A 17,552-nucleotide genomic window follows, 5' to 3' on the forward strand; every position below is an offset into this window, starting at 1 on the left:
TTTCTTTGAGTACCTTCACCGCGACGGAGAACATGTGGCCCTCGTGCTTTGTCACCGAACCTGTAGATTCCCCACAACTGGTGCAGGAAACTGCAAGTGTTCATGTTGCCTTCATTGTAGAAAACACCTGGTTCACACAGTAACACAGATATTTGTGTTTATCTTTGAATACACGTAGTGTAGTGCCATGTGTGTGTGTGTGTGTGTGTGTGTGTGTGTGTGTGTGTGTGAGAGAGAGAGAGTAAAAGAGAGAGAGAGAGAAATCGAGAGAGGCCACGGGAGGAAGAGAGAGAATGTGTGTGTGTGCGTGCGCGGGTGCATGAGGCAACAGCTGTACCACCCACAGCCTGGTGAAGAATGTCAGACTTGGAGACTTCGCTGCGCTGACAACATCACATGTAAGTACGTTGAGACGCGCCACATCGTGTTCCGTGTGTGTAAAAACGAGCTTTCAGGCTGAATTCAAAATGAGGAAATATTGAATCTGGCTGAGTCTGGTGAGAGACGTGCGCGACGCCGATACAAAAGAAGTCAAGAGGCCACGTTCCGTAAGGCTCTTCTTCTTCTTCTTCTCTTTTTCGCTCTGCGTCTCCCCAAATAACGGCCGGCCACTAACCTCAGGCGAACCATTGACGGCGGGAACGACACCCGACTGTGGCATTAAAATGATATGAGAGCGAGATCCATCCAGCAGCGTCCCGCTGCCTCTCGGCCTTACGTGGTCCATGTTTCATCACTGACGACCTCTGGCTTGACCTTCTGCAGGGCCAGATGGATTTGTTCTGTGCTGCCTCCTCATCCTGTATGTCGACCACCAATGAATTCTGAACGGTCAATCTATCGCCCCCCCCCCGACAAAATTGTGCCACCAGAACGTTGAAAAGGCGCTCGCTCGCGGCAGCATTTGCTTGATTTTGCAATCCTCGCCGTAGACGGGTTAAAGAACAGCATGAGTGCACAAACTGCGTCTTCATAGGAAGCATTCGGAAGCCACTGTTTGTGTTAACGGCAGACAGCGCGAAGGCACGTTTGGCCTCGCGATCTGCTGCCGTGAACCAGAGAAACGACGGCGGCGACGTTCGGACCCGTCGGCTGAAACATTGGTTTGAAAGCCGTTTGAAATGAGTCCCTGCAGTTCAGCTCAAGTGTTGCAGCAAGTGTTTCTGGCTGCTGTTGCTATTTATTGCAGTGAGCCGTGGAGACACACTGGAATGTTCTTTGTATGTAAGAAGTAATATTTGCTCCATAAATCTCCATGTACACACATTTTACTTTGAAAACAGTGGAGTTTATTTGTTGTGTTGCTGCTTGTGTGCGAGCTTTATATATATATATATATATATATATATATATATATATACACATATATATATATATATATATATTATATATATATTAAAAAAATATTGAATAATTGCAGAGGTAAACGCTGGGGCACACGATGCTCCTGTTAACAGGTCCTCGGCACATTAAGTCATACGCAGCCTTTGCTAAACTTTTTTACATTTCTTATTTTAGCTGTGCAACACAGACTGCAAACGTCGTACATGTCAGCGACACGGCAATTCTGTAACTTTTTCATATTCCGCACTGTGTGAGGTGCTAAAGAGAGGCTTTAAATCGATGTCAGCGTGAGCGAAGCCCGTCCCACGTCACTCTGGCGCCAACGCTGGACGCCGAGTTGGATTAACGGATTATTTCAAGGCCGTCGCTTGGCGCTTTGTCCTTTGTGCACCCATGGCGCTTTGCGTTTCCTTGCCACTGGTCTCCCAGTCGGAGCCGCACGATATAGTCAGAGCACACTGCAACCGTAGATAACGAAAAAACACGCTTCAGGTAGATGATATCTAGTGTTGATATATTTACCCAGTAATCGTGCCCGAAGCAGCTGCTCTCTGCTCTTGTATGGTCCTGTCCACGCTCTCCAACTCCTGATGGCGGTCAAACTCCAGCTGCCCATGCTGAGGACGTCATCGTGACAATTTTACCATGTGTTCACATGCAAAAGCATGAAAATTGGAGCAATGCATTTTGTTCTGACGGCAAACTTTTTAGTGTAAAAGACGATGCACCATTTTCAGTGTTCTTTTCTCCAACGTTTGGAGTCATTCATCATCGTACCGGCAGCGTGTTTCACTCAGCGCTGATCGTTGTGCACTGTGAGATTAAAGGTCAGCGCAGGTCACCGTGAAAGGGCCCGCTGGTGGAGCCAAAACGCCAAAGGACTGACTTGACCGCTGGGCATCTTTGCAGTGTTTCGCCGGGAGAGTATCTCCTGAAGAGAAGCGTGCAAACCGTATCAAACACACAGAATTTTCAAATCAAATATCAGCCAGAAAGATAATGCAAAAGCAAAATTACCCTGAATAACTTGCAAACCCCTGAACGCTGAACATAATTCAAAGACATAATAAAGATAATGAGTTGCTAAACCTGAAAACCTGTGTATTTTTAAGTTTGGATTTATTTTGTTTGTCTGATTTTCTTCCTAAGTTGATTTGCACCATGAGTGCGAATCGTATTTTTCTGGGGGGAAAAAAGAAAAGGAGAGAAAAAAAGTGAAAAAAGAAACACTGAGTGAGGATTTGGAACTTTATGAATTGTTGTTTTATTTCCCTCAGCCGTGAGGAGTCTGAGACGTCCCCCGTTGCTCTTCAGTCTGTTGCAGCGCACTACGCATTCTCAAACTTTTAACTCTTAATCCACATTGTTGTTGTTGTTGTTGTTGTTGTTGTTGTTGACTGTAACTTCACGATCTGGCTGATCCTTGAGGAAATGGAAGGAGGAAAAACGTGTTTGTGTCCTCCGGCGTTAATAGAACCGTCACAGAAGTGCAAATCATCGGCGCAAAGGGTGCAAAAGCATCCTCACAGCGGGTTAGAAAAATTATCTAGAGTGCATTGTTTCCAGCAAAGAAACGTTGCCCGTAAATTCCAGGAAGTTATTAATATTTTTTCAAATTTATTTTTATTTTTTTTAAAGTGAAGCGAACTCTCTCCGCTTCATGTCAGAACAATCCAGACCAGACCAGGAGAAACCTGCTGCCTCTTGGCATGTGGCGGCGGAGACGTAACGTGTTTACTGATGGTGCTCCACAGCTCATGTGGTAATATCTTTGATAAGTTCCACCGTGACAAAGGTCCCAGGTCCAGGGAAGTTGGGTAACCGTGTCCTCTGGCAATTCTAAACGCGTTCACAACGCAGCAGCAGTGTTGAATTCACGACAAACTGAATTACTTATACGAATACGATTACCTATGAAGTCAAATGCAACATTGAAAAAAAAAAATGCTCTTAGATTGGTGCTCACGTTAATTTAGACCGAATCCTCACACAATGATTACTAGATCATTAAAATACGTTCTTTCTTATTTGTCCGTGCAACCAAAACAGCTACAAACCTGACAAGCACGGCGCTCGCAGATGGAAACCAGAATCCTCCATCCTGGTCCAGCTCCTGCTGGATTATAAAATATATATATATTAAAAAAAAAAAAAAAGCTTTATTGAAGGACCACTCACAGTTTCTGCCAAGATTCTGCAATCCCACTTTATCCTGTCCAGCAATTTATTAAGGTTTTTCTTAAAATGCACCAGCTGTATTTTTTAAGAGCACAAAACAGTTACCAAAAACACCAGATTTATTTTATATTTAAATCTATTTGAAATGTCGTTTTATCCTGGATGAAATTGAACAGGTTGTATTTTGGCCAGCTCCCATATTTTTTAACATGCTGCATGGTAAATTCTTAATAATAATAATGTGTATGTCTCTACAACCATTAAATGGTTTATTTATGTGTATTTTCTATAATCCATAACCAGCCTGCTGTGTTGCACCTTTTGTAATCTAAGAATGTAAATAACATCTTGGCTTTGGAGGTGTTCATGTGAGACCTTAGGATTCCCTTTCAATGGCTATTACTCAGCTCTGTTTGTCATAGCCTGCCTGCCTGCCTGGCTGACACACACACACACACACACACACACACACACACACACACACACAGTCATTCAAAGTGAAACTGAAAAGTTATTTTTAATGAACAAACCCCGTGTCTGTCCCTCTTGCTTTTCCACGTAAGATTCTAATTCCACAGTCTCAAATATCGCCCTCGAGAACCTGTGAACTGAGCGGTAAGGTAAATCCACGCCAGACATATTGTGGATCCTAGCGGTTTAGCAAGTGACGCTGCTTTGTAAACACCTCGTAGATATTCCACACAAACACCGCCTGCTGTGCGAAATCCCACTTTGCACCACTCGCTGGCCACGCTTGCTGTTAACGTGTGAATTCTTTCAGAGCAACACAAGGCTCCAAACATTCATCTGTCCTCCAACAGCAGGTGCAAACTGCACTTTTTTATTTGGCCAAGCATCTACTTTGAGGTGATTTCCTGTTCCGTTAAGCTCCCCACTCGCGCACGCAACTTAAAGCCACGTTTAAATATTGCCTTTGTCAAGAATGTGAAAGCTTTGAAAAGTTTGTCATGTCCTTGTGACAAGACAACGAGTATTGTTGATATTTGAGTGCTTTTGTATATTTCCTTTCGGCTTTAAGGGAATAAAAATGTGTGTGTGTGTTTTGGAAGTGGAGAGGAAGCGGTCTCAAAGGGCTGGCAGTCCAATTTCGAACCCGGGATTTGCGATGTCACGAAGGGCTAGGATGCTTCCTAGTGATGTGTAGAAGGGCAGGCATATTTGTTTGAATGAACTGCAATATCATCATGACCATTGGAGGCTTAAAAGCTCAAAAGTTAATTGTTTCATTTGAATTTTTAATAATAAACACTCTACTTGTAACGGGCTGAACGTCACTCCTGACACAGACGCTGTCTTCATAGTAGCACGGCTGTCGCTGGGTTGGCCACCTGTCTGCCCGCTTCGCTCAGCTTCTCTCCTCCGATGTCGTCTTCGCGTTCGTCTTTTGTGCCGACGTCACAAACACCTGCAGGCCATTCATCCAGCTAGTAGCTAGCCAGCTACTAGTCAGTCATCCGGCTAGCAGCTAGCCGGCTACTAGCCAGTCAGCCAGGTATCCATACTGTCGTGGACAGTGTTGCTGTAAGCTATCACTCCAGTGTGCCGGGCAGGCCACCAAAACTATACAGTTAAACAAAAGGCCGTCCGGCCGCTCTGCTGTTCGCCCTGTTACTGGTCAGTGGATTGTGAAATTGATTTTTGAAACAATCATTTTAAATGTTTAGATGCTGCAGTTGCGTTTGCCAGGCGTCGTCAGTGGCCTCCAGTGTAGCGAGCAGCAAACACTGACGGAGCGACTGGAGGATATCAAGGGTGTAACGCAACCGTCAGCATTTTGCGGACAATGTCAGGCGACAAAGAGAGTCTGCGACAATGCAGCTGGAAGACGACCCTCCTGCTAGTTCCTCCGTATTGTATCGCTTTCCCCTAATTTCCTGATTCAATTTAGCACGATGTGTTATCATCAAGCATCGAGCCCATGTCTGTTGGTAGTTAGTTGCAAAACAAGAAACAGGAGAAGAGGACAGAGAGGGTGTCGTGCACAGCCAGATTAGTATCCCCTCAAATACGATTAGCTGAATATTGCATGTAGCTCCTTGAAGACACAAAAAAGTAATGATTTCACATGTTTAGAACAGGGGTGGGCAAACTTTTCGACTGGTGGGCCACAATGGGTTCTAAAATATAACAGAGGGGGCCAGAGCAGGAGCAGATGGATGGAGAGTTTTGGTGACCCCCACAAAAAATATCATGGGGATATGTAGAAAACATGTGCTTTAATGTCAATTGAAAATGAACAGAAGAAATGTTACAACAAAGCAACACGGTATTTAGCTCTTTACTGAAGTGACTCTGAAAAGACTGAAAAAAAAGATAAAATACAGCTATTTTATTACTAACTTACTATTAATATAATTTCCTCAAGTTCGGCGGGCCGTATTAAAAAAACTTAACGGGCCGCATACGGCCCCTCAGTTTGCCCATGCCGGGTTTAGACAAACACAAAGAATACTTAACAGAAATACGGCCGATATTTTTCTCTCAGTCTGATTTACATTGTATTTAGTTTCCTCTAAAAACTGAATGACCTGGACGCTCCTTTGATTCACATGTAGCTAATATGTTTTCCCTTTTTCTCTGAGTGACATATTCACCGTCGTCACGACATCGGATTTAAGTTCAATGTTTTTGTTGGCACATCACAAATTTCAATATGCCATTGAGAAAAGACCTGCTGCGGCGTGCAGCGCACGGATGTCTTTTGAAACAGACCCACGGTTGTTTCCATGGTAAAACCAGCGTCATCGTTCAACTCAGAAATCAATTTATCCTAAATGACAGCGATGTTTGCGCTACAGCGCGTCGCCTCACCGATGCAACTTTCCTACCACAGACACAAAAAGTTTCTTATTTTGCACCTCAGGTCACCTCAGGATTTACCGGAACGACTCGACTTTTAATACTGCCTCAACAAAAAAGGAGCACAATAAGTATTGTTGTTTTTTTTCCTGTATTGTTTTTTTTTTTTTTTTTTCCAAATATAATTTCCATCACGATGAAACGGCGACGTCGAACACATTACAACATCGCAAACAACTGTGTCTAAAAAAAACGAGTGGGAGACACTCTGCTTCGACTCTTTCACAAACGCTGAAGTTTCAAAGAAGTCTGAATGAAATTTCCCTCATGGCGGAGGAGAGAATGTCACAGTGTCGCTGGTGCTCGGCCCGTTTTCCACTGACATTTTAATTCATACCTGTTTGCATCATTACAGTCGCCGGCACGCGCACTGTTCGGAAGCCAGGTGGTTGCTCTTGTCCCTACGTCCCACCACCTCGTGCTGCCTTGCTTCAGAAGACACACACACACACACACACACACACACACACACACACACACACACACACACATACAGAGGATCTGCCGAGGGAAACCCTCAGTAGGAGAGAATGGGGGACGAGGAAAGAAAGAAGTATGAAAATGTATGTGAGTCACCCTTTCTTCTTGCTTGTGGCCCACATGGGTTTTTGCCTGTGTTTTTTTTTTTTTTTTTTTTATCTCTCTCTCTTTCAGTAATGACACGATGTGGTCCACCTCGCCCTCATTAAGGATGTGACTAACGAGGGAGTCCCTCGGTTTCAGGTGTTTTCCATCAGAATCACAGCGAAAGGGAAAAATTGTGAATGTCTCGATTGGGTCCTTCTGGCCCAGACTCATGGGCTTCAACTCTGCTCACAGAGGCAAATGAGAAGCAAGGCCCGTCTTATTGCGAGGCACCGGAGGAGGAAGCGCACGCAGGTGTGAACCCTTGGTGAGAGGCTGTTCAGAGGCAGGCAGCCAAACCTCAGGGAGACACATGAGACGCGAGCGATATGTTTGTTTCGTCCTTGTTGTGGTTTGGCGTCGCTAAACCGCTCCGCTGCTGCTGCTGCTGTTGTGCCTCTTGCAGCTTCTGGGTCCCTCAGCTAACTGATCCCTGTTGTTGTAATTAGTTGGGACGAGCCCGACGCCTCGCTGCAGTGAACGATGAAGCATTCCTCATTTGTTGTGACGACTACAAAGTCAGTAGTCATTCAGTTATACTGAGGGGGGCGGGGGGGCCATAAAGATTTTCCCCCGGATGGATTTTAAGACTTCGGGCCGTCATATCGTCGTATCATTGCTTTATTAACCATTAAGGAACAGATTTGACATGGTCGGTGTTCATGGAATGAGCATAAAGTAAATTCACTGTAAAAATGTAGATAAACATCTGTTGAAGGGCAAACAGATGGAGGCCAGGTGTTCAAACTGGGACTGTACAGCAGGTTCACACTCGAGTCAGTCAGGTCAACATGAGCTGAGGCAGATTGCCTGGTTCATTGTGCGCTTTTTAAAAATAATGTTTCAAAAATATTGGGTGAAAGTCTCTGCAGCCTGTATTTCATTCAGGACTGCCTGTATTGTGAGTCGAGAATGTCACAATCATATTTATTTAGTTATGAATTTCTTTCTTCTTCTTCTTCTTCTTCTTCTTCTTCTTCTTCTTCTTCTTCTTCTTCTTCTTTGTCATATTCTTCTTCTTCTTTTTTATTTATTTATTTATTTTTTTACCAAAAGCAACAATACCAAATGCTACAGGTGCAAAACTGTGGTCCAGTTCATTTGTGTATATTATGAGCGTATATTATTTAGGGGTTTAATATTTAGCTTTCACACACAAACCCTAAACCTTTGTCTCAACAGGTTTGTGTGTTATATCGGCTAGTTTGCCTGTTTAATAGTGATCGTCCTGTTTGCGATCACAAGAGACGCTCACTCGATCATCTCGTCGAGTCCATCGGCAGCTTTAGCAGAAAGCTCCAGAGAGATTTCTGACACCTGCTCTTTGCCGTCTCGCTGTTTTTATTTTCAGGCAGCGGTGATTTTATTCAAGGTGCCCGACCTCCGTAGAATTAAATTTTTTATTCTGGGGTGATTGCTTAAACACACGCACACGCACACACACACACACACACACATTGCAGAGTAAACGTTTGACCTCGAAATTCACAAGAATTCCCTCAATACCACTTTACCACATCATCCACGATACTCCAGAGGGTTTCAAGAGGCAGAAGTGAAATAGTTCTGACACTTAGCAGTTACCTCGGTGGGATGTTGGAGAAAACTGCGCGTTTCTTTTCACAGGCCGACCGACTAACGCGACTTAGGAGAGCTTATTTCCAAGAAGTCTTCTGAAGCACATTTTATGTATCTACCAGTACGGCGAGGTATGTTCACGGTTCACAGACGCAAAAGGTTTTCAGACAATGTAATGAATCGACCAAAGGTATTTATTTAAATGGAAATAATGTCGGATGGGATTTACAAGGTGATATTATAAGGAGAGGATGGAATGGTTTTGACGGCCTAAGCTGGACAATTTAATTGACAAAGGACTGATAGTATCTCCTTGTATGAAGACTGATCAAATCTCTCAGTAAAACTGTTCCGTCAGTTTCCTCAAGACATCATCTTTCTTTCTTGCGCCGCCTTTTTAAATTTGCATTTATTGTAAAGATTGGTCCGGCTGCTTGCGGTTTCACTCAGATACACTAATTATGTATCTATATCAGTAAAATGAAATGACCGGGGGAAAATTAACTTAGCAATTATAATAAATTAGGCCTGCTGCCGCTTCTCTGCGGCTATTTCGAGCGTGCCAAAAGATGCATAACAAGTCCCTGGAGAGCCCGAGATAACTTAAAGACTTATCGCCAGACCTAATACGGCATAAACTGCTTCAAAACAACACAACTTTGTCCAATTAAGATTAGTGGTGTACGTATTCATGCGCCATGTAAATTAAAAAAGTAAAATGAAAAGGAACAAAGAAAATATCGGGGAAACTTTAATTTGCTGATGAAAATGTATCACATGGCGCTGCTTACAAATATAACATTTACCAGCCAATGTTCATGAATCGATTGCAGTTTGTGGACGCGTCGCTGCACTTCTGAAGCAGCCAATCGGAGAATGTTATGCCTGCGTCTGTGCCTGATCAACGGTTGTTGTTCTTGTGTTTGCACCAATCGCAGCAGTGGGAGGCGCAAAGGCACATTAAGGGAAGGACTGTCGGATAAATACTCAGTTTTCCGCACGACCGGAGATCAGCAGAGCCACGTGAGACCTTCGTCGACAACTGTAAGTACGATGTCATTTGGTGCAAACTTTAGAAGCATAAATTCTTTAAAACATAAGAATTATACCATGACAATAACGATGATAATGATTAGAAACTGTGCCAATGTCCACACCATGTTTAACTTTTATTTAAATTCTCATAATAAAAAAAACATATTTATATCAAGTCATTTATTTTGCATATACCTCCAAATTTAACATAGAGTTGTGAGCAAACAATGTTGAATTAAATTACAGTACAGACGTGGACTATTCGTATGTCAGGAACAAGTAAACACATCATAAACAAATACTCAAAATCTGAATTTCTGTTAAATAATCCAACAACTTGAATTTCTGCATCATACGTTAATTTGCGGTGCGGCTGTGACTTTTTCATTTTCGGAATAATGCCTGGCGTCCTTGTCTCTTCTTCTAGGTGGAGGGTGGAAGGAAGAGGGGGAGTTGGTCCCTCCCCCTCTTCCTTCCACCATTTGCTGTTTTATTCAGTCTCTTTAACTTTCTGTCAAACTCTGATCGTGAGTTTGAATGATACGAGGAATGTACAAATACAAAGAATACCACGGATAACAAAAAAGAACAACCGGCAGAGGTTATAGTGCAGGTTATCGTATCAAATGTTTTAATCGGCCTCTGGTTCCCCTTTCTCTCTAGGCCGACGACGTAAAAATATACAGAATTGGCATGAAAAAAGAGTCATAAAAACAAGCAGATTTAAATTTTCATTCTTTAAAAGTAAATAATGGTGGAGAGGCATTTTGTTTTATACTAAGAGCTGGGACGCCAGGCCGTGTTGTGCAATCATGCACCTACGGGAGCCCAGAATTTAAATTTTAGGGTTTTGTGATTTTATTGTGATATTCTATCTGGTTTTATTCAATGTCCATCCAGTAAGACAGGAGAAAACAGGGAGTGACATTGACAGACTTTGCTGTACACACTACTAATTCTTACAGAAATTAACAAATAAAAGCATTCAGATGAATCACTTTTGTCCAGACAAGAATACTGAGCCACTCGCAAATGGCAAAACACAACACAACACAACACAACACAACACAACACAACAACAATTTACTGCATCTTGATGATACTTCACTTTTACCTCATATTGGTAAGTTTAGAAAAAGTGTGCTTTTATTGTTTTACTCCCACAATGACTTTATTTGGGATTTTTTTTTTTTTTTAATTCCTTGAACAAATGTTTATAGGTTGATAAAAAAAAAAACAACCTACAACTTGGCACCATCTTGTTTGCTAAAGACACATTTCACATCCACGCATCTACTTCATCAGTACAAGAGCATCATTCTTGAGGTGAAAAAAAAAAACCACAACAACAACAACAAAAAATATTATTGGTCAATAAAAACACAAATGAGTGGAATCTTTGTCTCCTGTGCCAGGTTTTTGTCCTTAGTCACGGCACAGAGCTGTGCAGCGCAACAGGTATCCTCTCCGCTCAAAGCGGCGATTGATTTTGGATAAAAGTCTTTCAGTTGAGCCTGTCTGCTCAATCACGACGAGGCGTAAACTCTGTTGAACAGCGACAAAGTGAAGTGGGAGAAGAAGAGAGACGAGGCTGTGGGAGCAGAGGAATATCTACCTTAAACCGCAGCCTGGCTGCACTGCCGGCTCTGTGGTGGCTTTGTTTCTCTTGTTAGGCGTCGCAGAGATCCGTCTTTCGTAGAAGACGGGAGGAAGAGGGGGAAGCGAGACTCGGAGGGGGAGGATTGGGATAAGAATCTGCAGCTGAAGTAAATCAAGGCCCACCACAAGGCAGCGTTCGCTCACTGTCACTTCCCTCCAACACTTGTCTGTCTTCTCCTCTAAAACCCACCACAGACCGCCCACGCACGACTCTTTCATTCTCTCGTCTTTTATCTTCTCAAATCTCTCAAAATCTGAGACCACCACAACCCCCCCCTTTCACTTCCTGCTGGGTGATTTCACTTGTCTGTGACAAAAAAAAAATACCTTCAAATATCAATTTTTCCCGCTTCCTGGTGAATCCAATGAATAATTAAATAATAACTGATAATACATGTTGGTGATGGTGATAATAAATCTTAAATTCAAAATGTGTTTGTGGTCAAGTTATCATGAATGTGCTTTTAAATAAGCGTAGAGAAAAACAAATTTACCGGTTTAAAAGAGTTTCTGAAAGTTAATTTGTCTTGGGATATGTGAATCACATTCATATTCAGCAACAGACGCAAGACTGTTTTTGCGAGCTCCTCCTGATAAAACCTTCCTGACATTCCAAAATTAAACCGCCAGAGTCGATATAGCACAGTTGGCTGGCAAACCAAAATTCTGGCATCTCGACGGTGTTCTCCTCAGTTCCCTGCTCGGCCCCCTTCAATTCTCACCCAACGCCGCTGCAATTTAGAATCACAATCTGATGTTCCGTAATAACCACGATGACACTGAATTTCATTTTCAGCAATCAATTTTTTTTTAAACAAATTAGATTATTTTTGTCAGTGATGATAAAAAACAGCAAAGCAAAAATTAAATTGGATAAAACAAAATATTTTTTTTTTTTAAAAATAGAATAGAATCTTGAAATTTGTCTCTTTATTGCTTATCAAAACAGACAACATTGAAAATATTTTTTGCCACTAGTTACTACACTGACAACATGTAGATATATATATATATATATGTATATGTATATATATATATATATATATATATATATATATATATATATATATATATATATATATAGATATATATATATATATTTTTTTTTTTACAATTGTTTTTCTCAAATATTTTTCCTTTTGTTTTCAGAATCGTGTCCGGGATGAAAAACCAAATGTCTGTCTTCCTCCTCCTCGTTGCTCTGCTCGGAACTACGGCAGGTGAGATCAGTTGATCGCAGATGATTCCTTCATGTTTGCATTTGGTGCCACCTCCCAACATGTGACAGCCGTCTCACTCTTTCAGACATAGTGCTGAAATACGTTCAGCTGGGTGGTTCGGTGACCCTCGACCCTCCTGCTGTGACAGGTGAAGGTCGATGGTACTACATCTGGTATTTTGGAAACACAGAGATTGCTTCGTCTAACTCCTTAGGAGGCTCCACTACCAAGGGTAAACACTTTGTCTCATATGCAGCCAGCAGCCACAAAAAACTCGACATTGTCAAATAAAAGAGCGGTCGACAGTGTTGAAGACCTCATCTCCAATATGAACATACATCCAAGTTTCATATTTTGCCCTGCAGATACGAATGTCTTGATGTCCAAGGACAAGCTCACCATCAAAAATGTCAGCCAGGACTATTTCGGAATGTTTTACTGCAAGGAATTGGAAAATGCCAGGATCACGTACAGAATTCTTCAACTCCATGGTAAGAACACAGTTAAAGTGAAATGTCACCATGACTGCCAAAGCTTCTTTTAGCGTAAAGTATTAAAAAAAAGTCTTCTGCGTGCGCCTCGAACGAGAAGTCATTCTTTAAAATTGTACTTTTATGTTCTACTTTCCACTGGTGGTTCAAACCTCCTGACTGTGAACATTTTTGATAACGATGCACATGACCAAAGTTTCCAGAAGGTTTATAGGCCATTAAAAAAAAAAAAAATGTTCCTGTGCTTTGCTCTAATTATCCTATAGTTTCCAAGAGTTCAGAATCTCCGGTGCTGTCTGGGGAATCTCTGACTCTCGAGTGCCGTGCTGAAACTCTCAAGGGTCTCGCTAAGCCACAGATACACTGGCTGGATCAGCGGGGAGCCAAAGTGGAAGGCAGCGGGAACAGTCACACAATCGCCGCCGCCACCGTCCAGGACAACGGCCAGTGGACCTGCGTGGTCACCAGCCACGGCACCGTCAGCAAAGGCGAAATCTCAGTTTCAGTCGCCGGTGAGTTTCAGCGTGGATACACAGTCTTCCAGTAGTCGACTCTGATCCTCTCTTTTGATTCCTCTCCTTCAATCACATTTTCTTTTTTTTTTTTTTAGCGATCGTAAAAGGCTAACGGCTTTTTTCGCCCTTTTAACCGATATTTTGAAGTTTTTTTTCCATCAAGTTTTTACAACCACCGAGGTTATTCATGGTGGTGGATACAGAAAAAGGGGACAAATAAATGTTGCAGCTGTTAAACTACATCGTAGGAGAAGCCAAAGTGGCAATTCACATCTCAGGGAAGAACAAATTAGAGGATTCCGATACAGCCTCAGTGTGGCGCTGTAATCGCGGGATCATTCTAGAATCCAATTTTTATTTTTAGATAATGAAAGACTTGAAAAGGTTCTCCGAAATGTGGTGCTACAAAAATATTCTGTGTGCAATTGTGAATGATGAGTTGTTTTTTTTTTACAGATATACTTAAAGATTAAATGTTGCATTTTATTTATTTATTTACTTAGTTATTTATTCTTTCATTCATTAATTCATTTATATATGGATATATTTATCCATATATGAGTGTAGATGTGTAATTTCTTTTCTCTTTGGTTCTCTGATTTTGACCAATCTTTATTTCTGTTAAAAAAAAAAATATATATATATATATAGCACCATGTTCCCCTTTTATTCCACTGAACAACTGCAATCGAAAGCGTAGTTGCAAAGATAAAAAAAAAAAAAAAAATCTTCTTCCTCTTTCTCACACAGGTTTCTCCACACCTGCGTCGGATGACCAGTACACATCAAACGTCTTACCTCTCGCCATCCCATGTTCCATTTCCACCCACATCCCCTGGGAGCAAATCAAGGCCATGGGCGTCCAAGGAGGAAGCTGGGACTTCTTCCCCAAGACGGACTCGGGCCTCCTGTCTGTCGCTCCGCAGAGGATTTTCACGCTGTCGCTGGGGGAATCGGCGCGCTGGCAGGCAGGAGATGTAGACACGGGACTGATTTCAACATCAGACTTTAAAATGGGGGACCTGTCTCTGACGAGAAGCCGAGGAAGAGAAGGGGACGCTGGAAATTACGTGTGCAGGCTGGAATTTAATCGTGGCCGAAGTCTGGAGAAGACCGTCCGTGTGCATGTGTTGCAAAGTGAGTTGAAACAGGCACTGACCTCAGCCGACTTTTGTTTCTTTGCTTTATTGCGTCGCCCTCGTGTATTCCTTTTGTTGTCCGGCCTCCTTGCAGCCAGACCCACTACTTGTCATTCACAAGAAGTTGTCGTCGCTCGTTTTGTTTGCTCCGTGTCGCTGTTTCTGCTCCGATGCACTGTGCTCTTGTTTTCATCACTCGGCGGCAGAGTTTATTTGGATGGGCCCGGGCCGGGTTCTGACTTGTGTCTAATTCAGACCTTTAATACGCGCCGCGTTCCAACCGGACATAATGAGCTTCCCCTGCCTGTGATAACACAATGAATTTTAATTGGAGTCTGTGTTGCCAGGGGGGATGTAGGAGGAGGGTAGTGGGGAGGCGGAGGGGAGCGTGGGGGGGGTGGTGGGGGGTGGCATGAGTATCTTAAAACATAATCTAAGCACTTGCATTTTAAGGAAGCCAGTAGCTGGTTCTGATCCATTAAATTTGCATGTGGCAGATATTTCTTTCTCTGATTGGACCTGAAGGAGATTGGTGACATTTTTTTAGATGACTGATTAGATTTTTCATCAATTTTTTCTACCATGGCAACAGAGATTACAGATTCTGTTGTCTGGTTTTACAGACAAAAAGTCACATTTGTCTTGTGTTTTTCCAGACACTCTGATCAGCGATGTTTTTACTGACGTGTTTCCCTGTTTTGCTTTGCGCCGCCTCCCCAGTCGTCTCCTCGCCGGGAACTGAGCTGGTCGCCGGCCAGACGGCCAACCTGACCTGCGGCCTGGGCGTTCCCCTGCCCTCCCACCTGCGGCTGAAGTGGGTCCCACCCAGGGATTCGCCGCCGCGGCCCCTGCTGGCGGACGGCGGGCCCGCCCTCCTCCGCATCACGGCCGACCTCGGCGACAGCGGCAAGTGGAGGTGCGAGCTGTGGCGCAACCACACCAAGGAGGCCACGGCGGAGATCACGCTCAGGATCGGTGAGGCCAGGGGGTGGGGATGGGGGAGCAAGAAGGGGAGGGTCGTAGCCGAAAGGTCGCGACCTTAAGTTGAAAAAGTCCATTGTGTAAAATTTTTAAGGAAGCCCGGTATTTAAGGTAGCCAGCCTGACAGCGCGTTTCGTATTTAGGTCCTTAAAAAATGGCGCTAGACGGTAGCTAACGAGGAGCAAGACCCTTATTGCTCTATGTATCTGCTTATATATATATATATATATATGTATATATATATATTTATGGGAATCGTTCTAAGGGTGGGAAAACCAAATGACTTTGATCGTACGGCCAGTATACGCTTTTATTAATGTATTTATGGGCTGTATGTTAAGCTTTTACCAATGTAAATATCATAAATCAAACCAATTTTAATAACTGGAGCTTCAACGTTCTCCTGCACCCCCCACCCAACCCTCCCGGGTGACGAACCGTCTGCTTGTGTCACCACCACAGAATCCCGCCAAAGCGTTTGGATGCTGGTGATCATCTGCAGCGCCGCCGCCATCGGTTTCCTCCTGATGCTGCTGCTTTTCATCTGCTGGCAACGCAGACAAGTAAAGTTTAAGCTGTCCCCACCACCACCACCCCTCCCCCAATCCAACCACACTGCATTATTAATGCCACGCTCACGGTCACATCTGTACTTTTTTTTCTCTTTTCCTTTCTCTGTCTTTTTCTCGGACCCACTTCAGCAGAGGATGCGTCACCCCAGGCATCGGCTCTGCAAGTGCGAAAAGTAGGCGGTAACATTTCACAAGACTGAAAACCGTTTTCTGGGAAGCATTTCGAAGTTTCAACACAATTGGAAACAAATTAAAAATGCTTGCTTTTTTTCTATTGCAGCCCCAAGCCAAAAGGCTTCTACAGAACATGAGCACCCGCGAGGATTTGTGACTCGTCCCCGTCCCGTCTTTTACACAACCTTAAGCATCTTTTGGCCCGTGAAGGAAGGAAAACAGTTGGGTTAAATGGTAAAATTAAAGACAATGCTGTTCTCATAGTGTATCTACAGTTGTACATATAAATGTTCCCCTTCTACGTCTGTTGTTTCTAAAAGTTTTTTTTTTTTTTTTTTTTTTTTAAAGGGAGCTTAACAACTTTCTACGTGTGAACTTACTGTTGTAAATTCTTTCTTGCTCTTTTCTCTTGCTGTATTATGTATTTTTATGGAATACTTGCTTTAATAAATAATTTAAAGCCCAATTTTTGAACGGGTCAATAAATATGCACATTTAGTACCTTCATTTACAACTTTCATGCCCCGTCAGTAATCGTCTCCTTTGTCAGTTCTTCACTTGTAGTTTGGCTGCCGAATTTTTTAAATGCAGAATTTCAGTTCCCTGCTGCAGCCTGCACCTGGTCCGGTGTAGTTGCTGCCAACATGCAGCGTCCAACCAACTTCAAACACAACAACATTATTCATTTATTCAGAGACATTCAGTGTGGAACTTTGTGTTTCTGTTCCTTTTTCCATGCAAATTGTTTTGCATCGTATTTGTCTTTTATTTTGCAACTCTTTTTCAGATAACAGGTTTCGCACCCCCCCCCCATCCCTGCTCTCTTAGTGAAAGTCTCTTTTCTATTTCAAAACGTCTCATTATTCAAGTAATTAAACTAATTGAAACCCCCCTTTTTTATGATTATTAACAGAAGTTGCTTTAATCCACCAAATGTGGCTCGCCCTCTCTAATCTCACTCGGCACTTTGTAGAGCAGTTGTGACAACAGATGACAGAGAGAACAGACAGTCAGTCAGACTTTTTGGTGAGTTCTTCATCAGAGATTTATTTTTTCTTTACCCTGGAACATTGATTTCTGGCTTCAGCAGCCGAAACAACATCACTCCATTCCCACCGATAAAAGCAAAGGTCGTTTTTTGATTTTTGACTGTTTTTTTCTA

The 17,552-nt window shown here is 42.9% G+C and overlaps 1 protein-coding gene across 3 annotated transcripts; it reads left to right on the forward strand.

Moving 5' to 3' along the window:
• The first annotated feature begins 263 nt into the window (after window positions 1-263).
• On the forward strand, window positions 264-16,856 carry cd4-1 (CD4-1 molecule). Of its 3 annotated transcripts, none has more exons than XM_076041000.1 (11): window positions 264-398; window positions 9,546-9,648; window positions 12,448-12,518; window positions 12,604-12,750; window positions 12,884-13,009; window positions 13,276-13,521; window positions 14,275-14,661; window positions 15,384-15,638; window positions 16,107-16,207; window positions 16,349-16,389; window positions 16,497-16,856. In XM_076041000.1, the coding sequence occupies exons 3-11, from the start codon at window positions 12,461-12,463 to the stop codon at window positions 16,525-16,527; spliced, it is 1,392 nt and encodes a 463-aa protein (XP_075897115.1). In that variant the 5' UTR covers window positions 264-398; window positions 9,546-9,648; window positions 12,448-12,460; the 3' UTR covers window positions 16,528-16,856. The 3 variants fall into 3 exon arrangements, with proteins under 3 accessions (XP_075897115.1, XP_075897113.1, XP_075897114.1); XM_076040998.1 differs by having other exon boundaries at window positions 265-398; window positions 16,346-16,389; XM_076040999.1 differs by having other exon boundaries at window positions 316-402; window positions 16,346-16,389.
• The last annotated feature ends 696 nt before the right edge of the window (window positions 16,857-17,552 follow it).

The sequence above is a fragment of the Nelusetta ayraudi genome, unplaced genomic scaffold (genome assembly GCF_046127955.1).
Source record: "Nelusetta ayraudi isolate G7.1 ecotype Tasmania unplaced genomic scaffold, CSIRO-AGI_Nayr_v1 ptg000063l, whole genome shotgun sequence".
Classification (NCBI taxonomy): domain Eukaryota; kingdom Metazoa; phylum Chordata; class Actinopteri; order Tetraodontiformes; family Monacanthidae; genus Nelusetta; species Nelusetta ayraudi.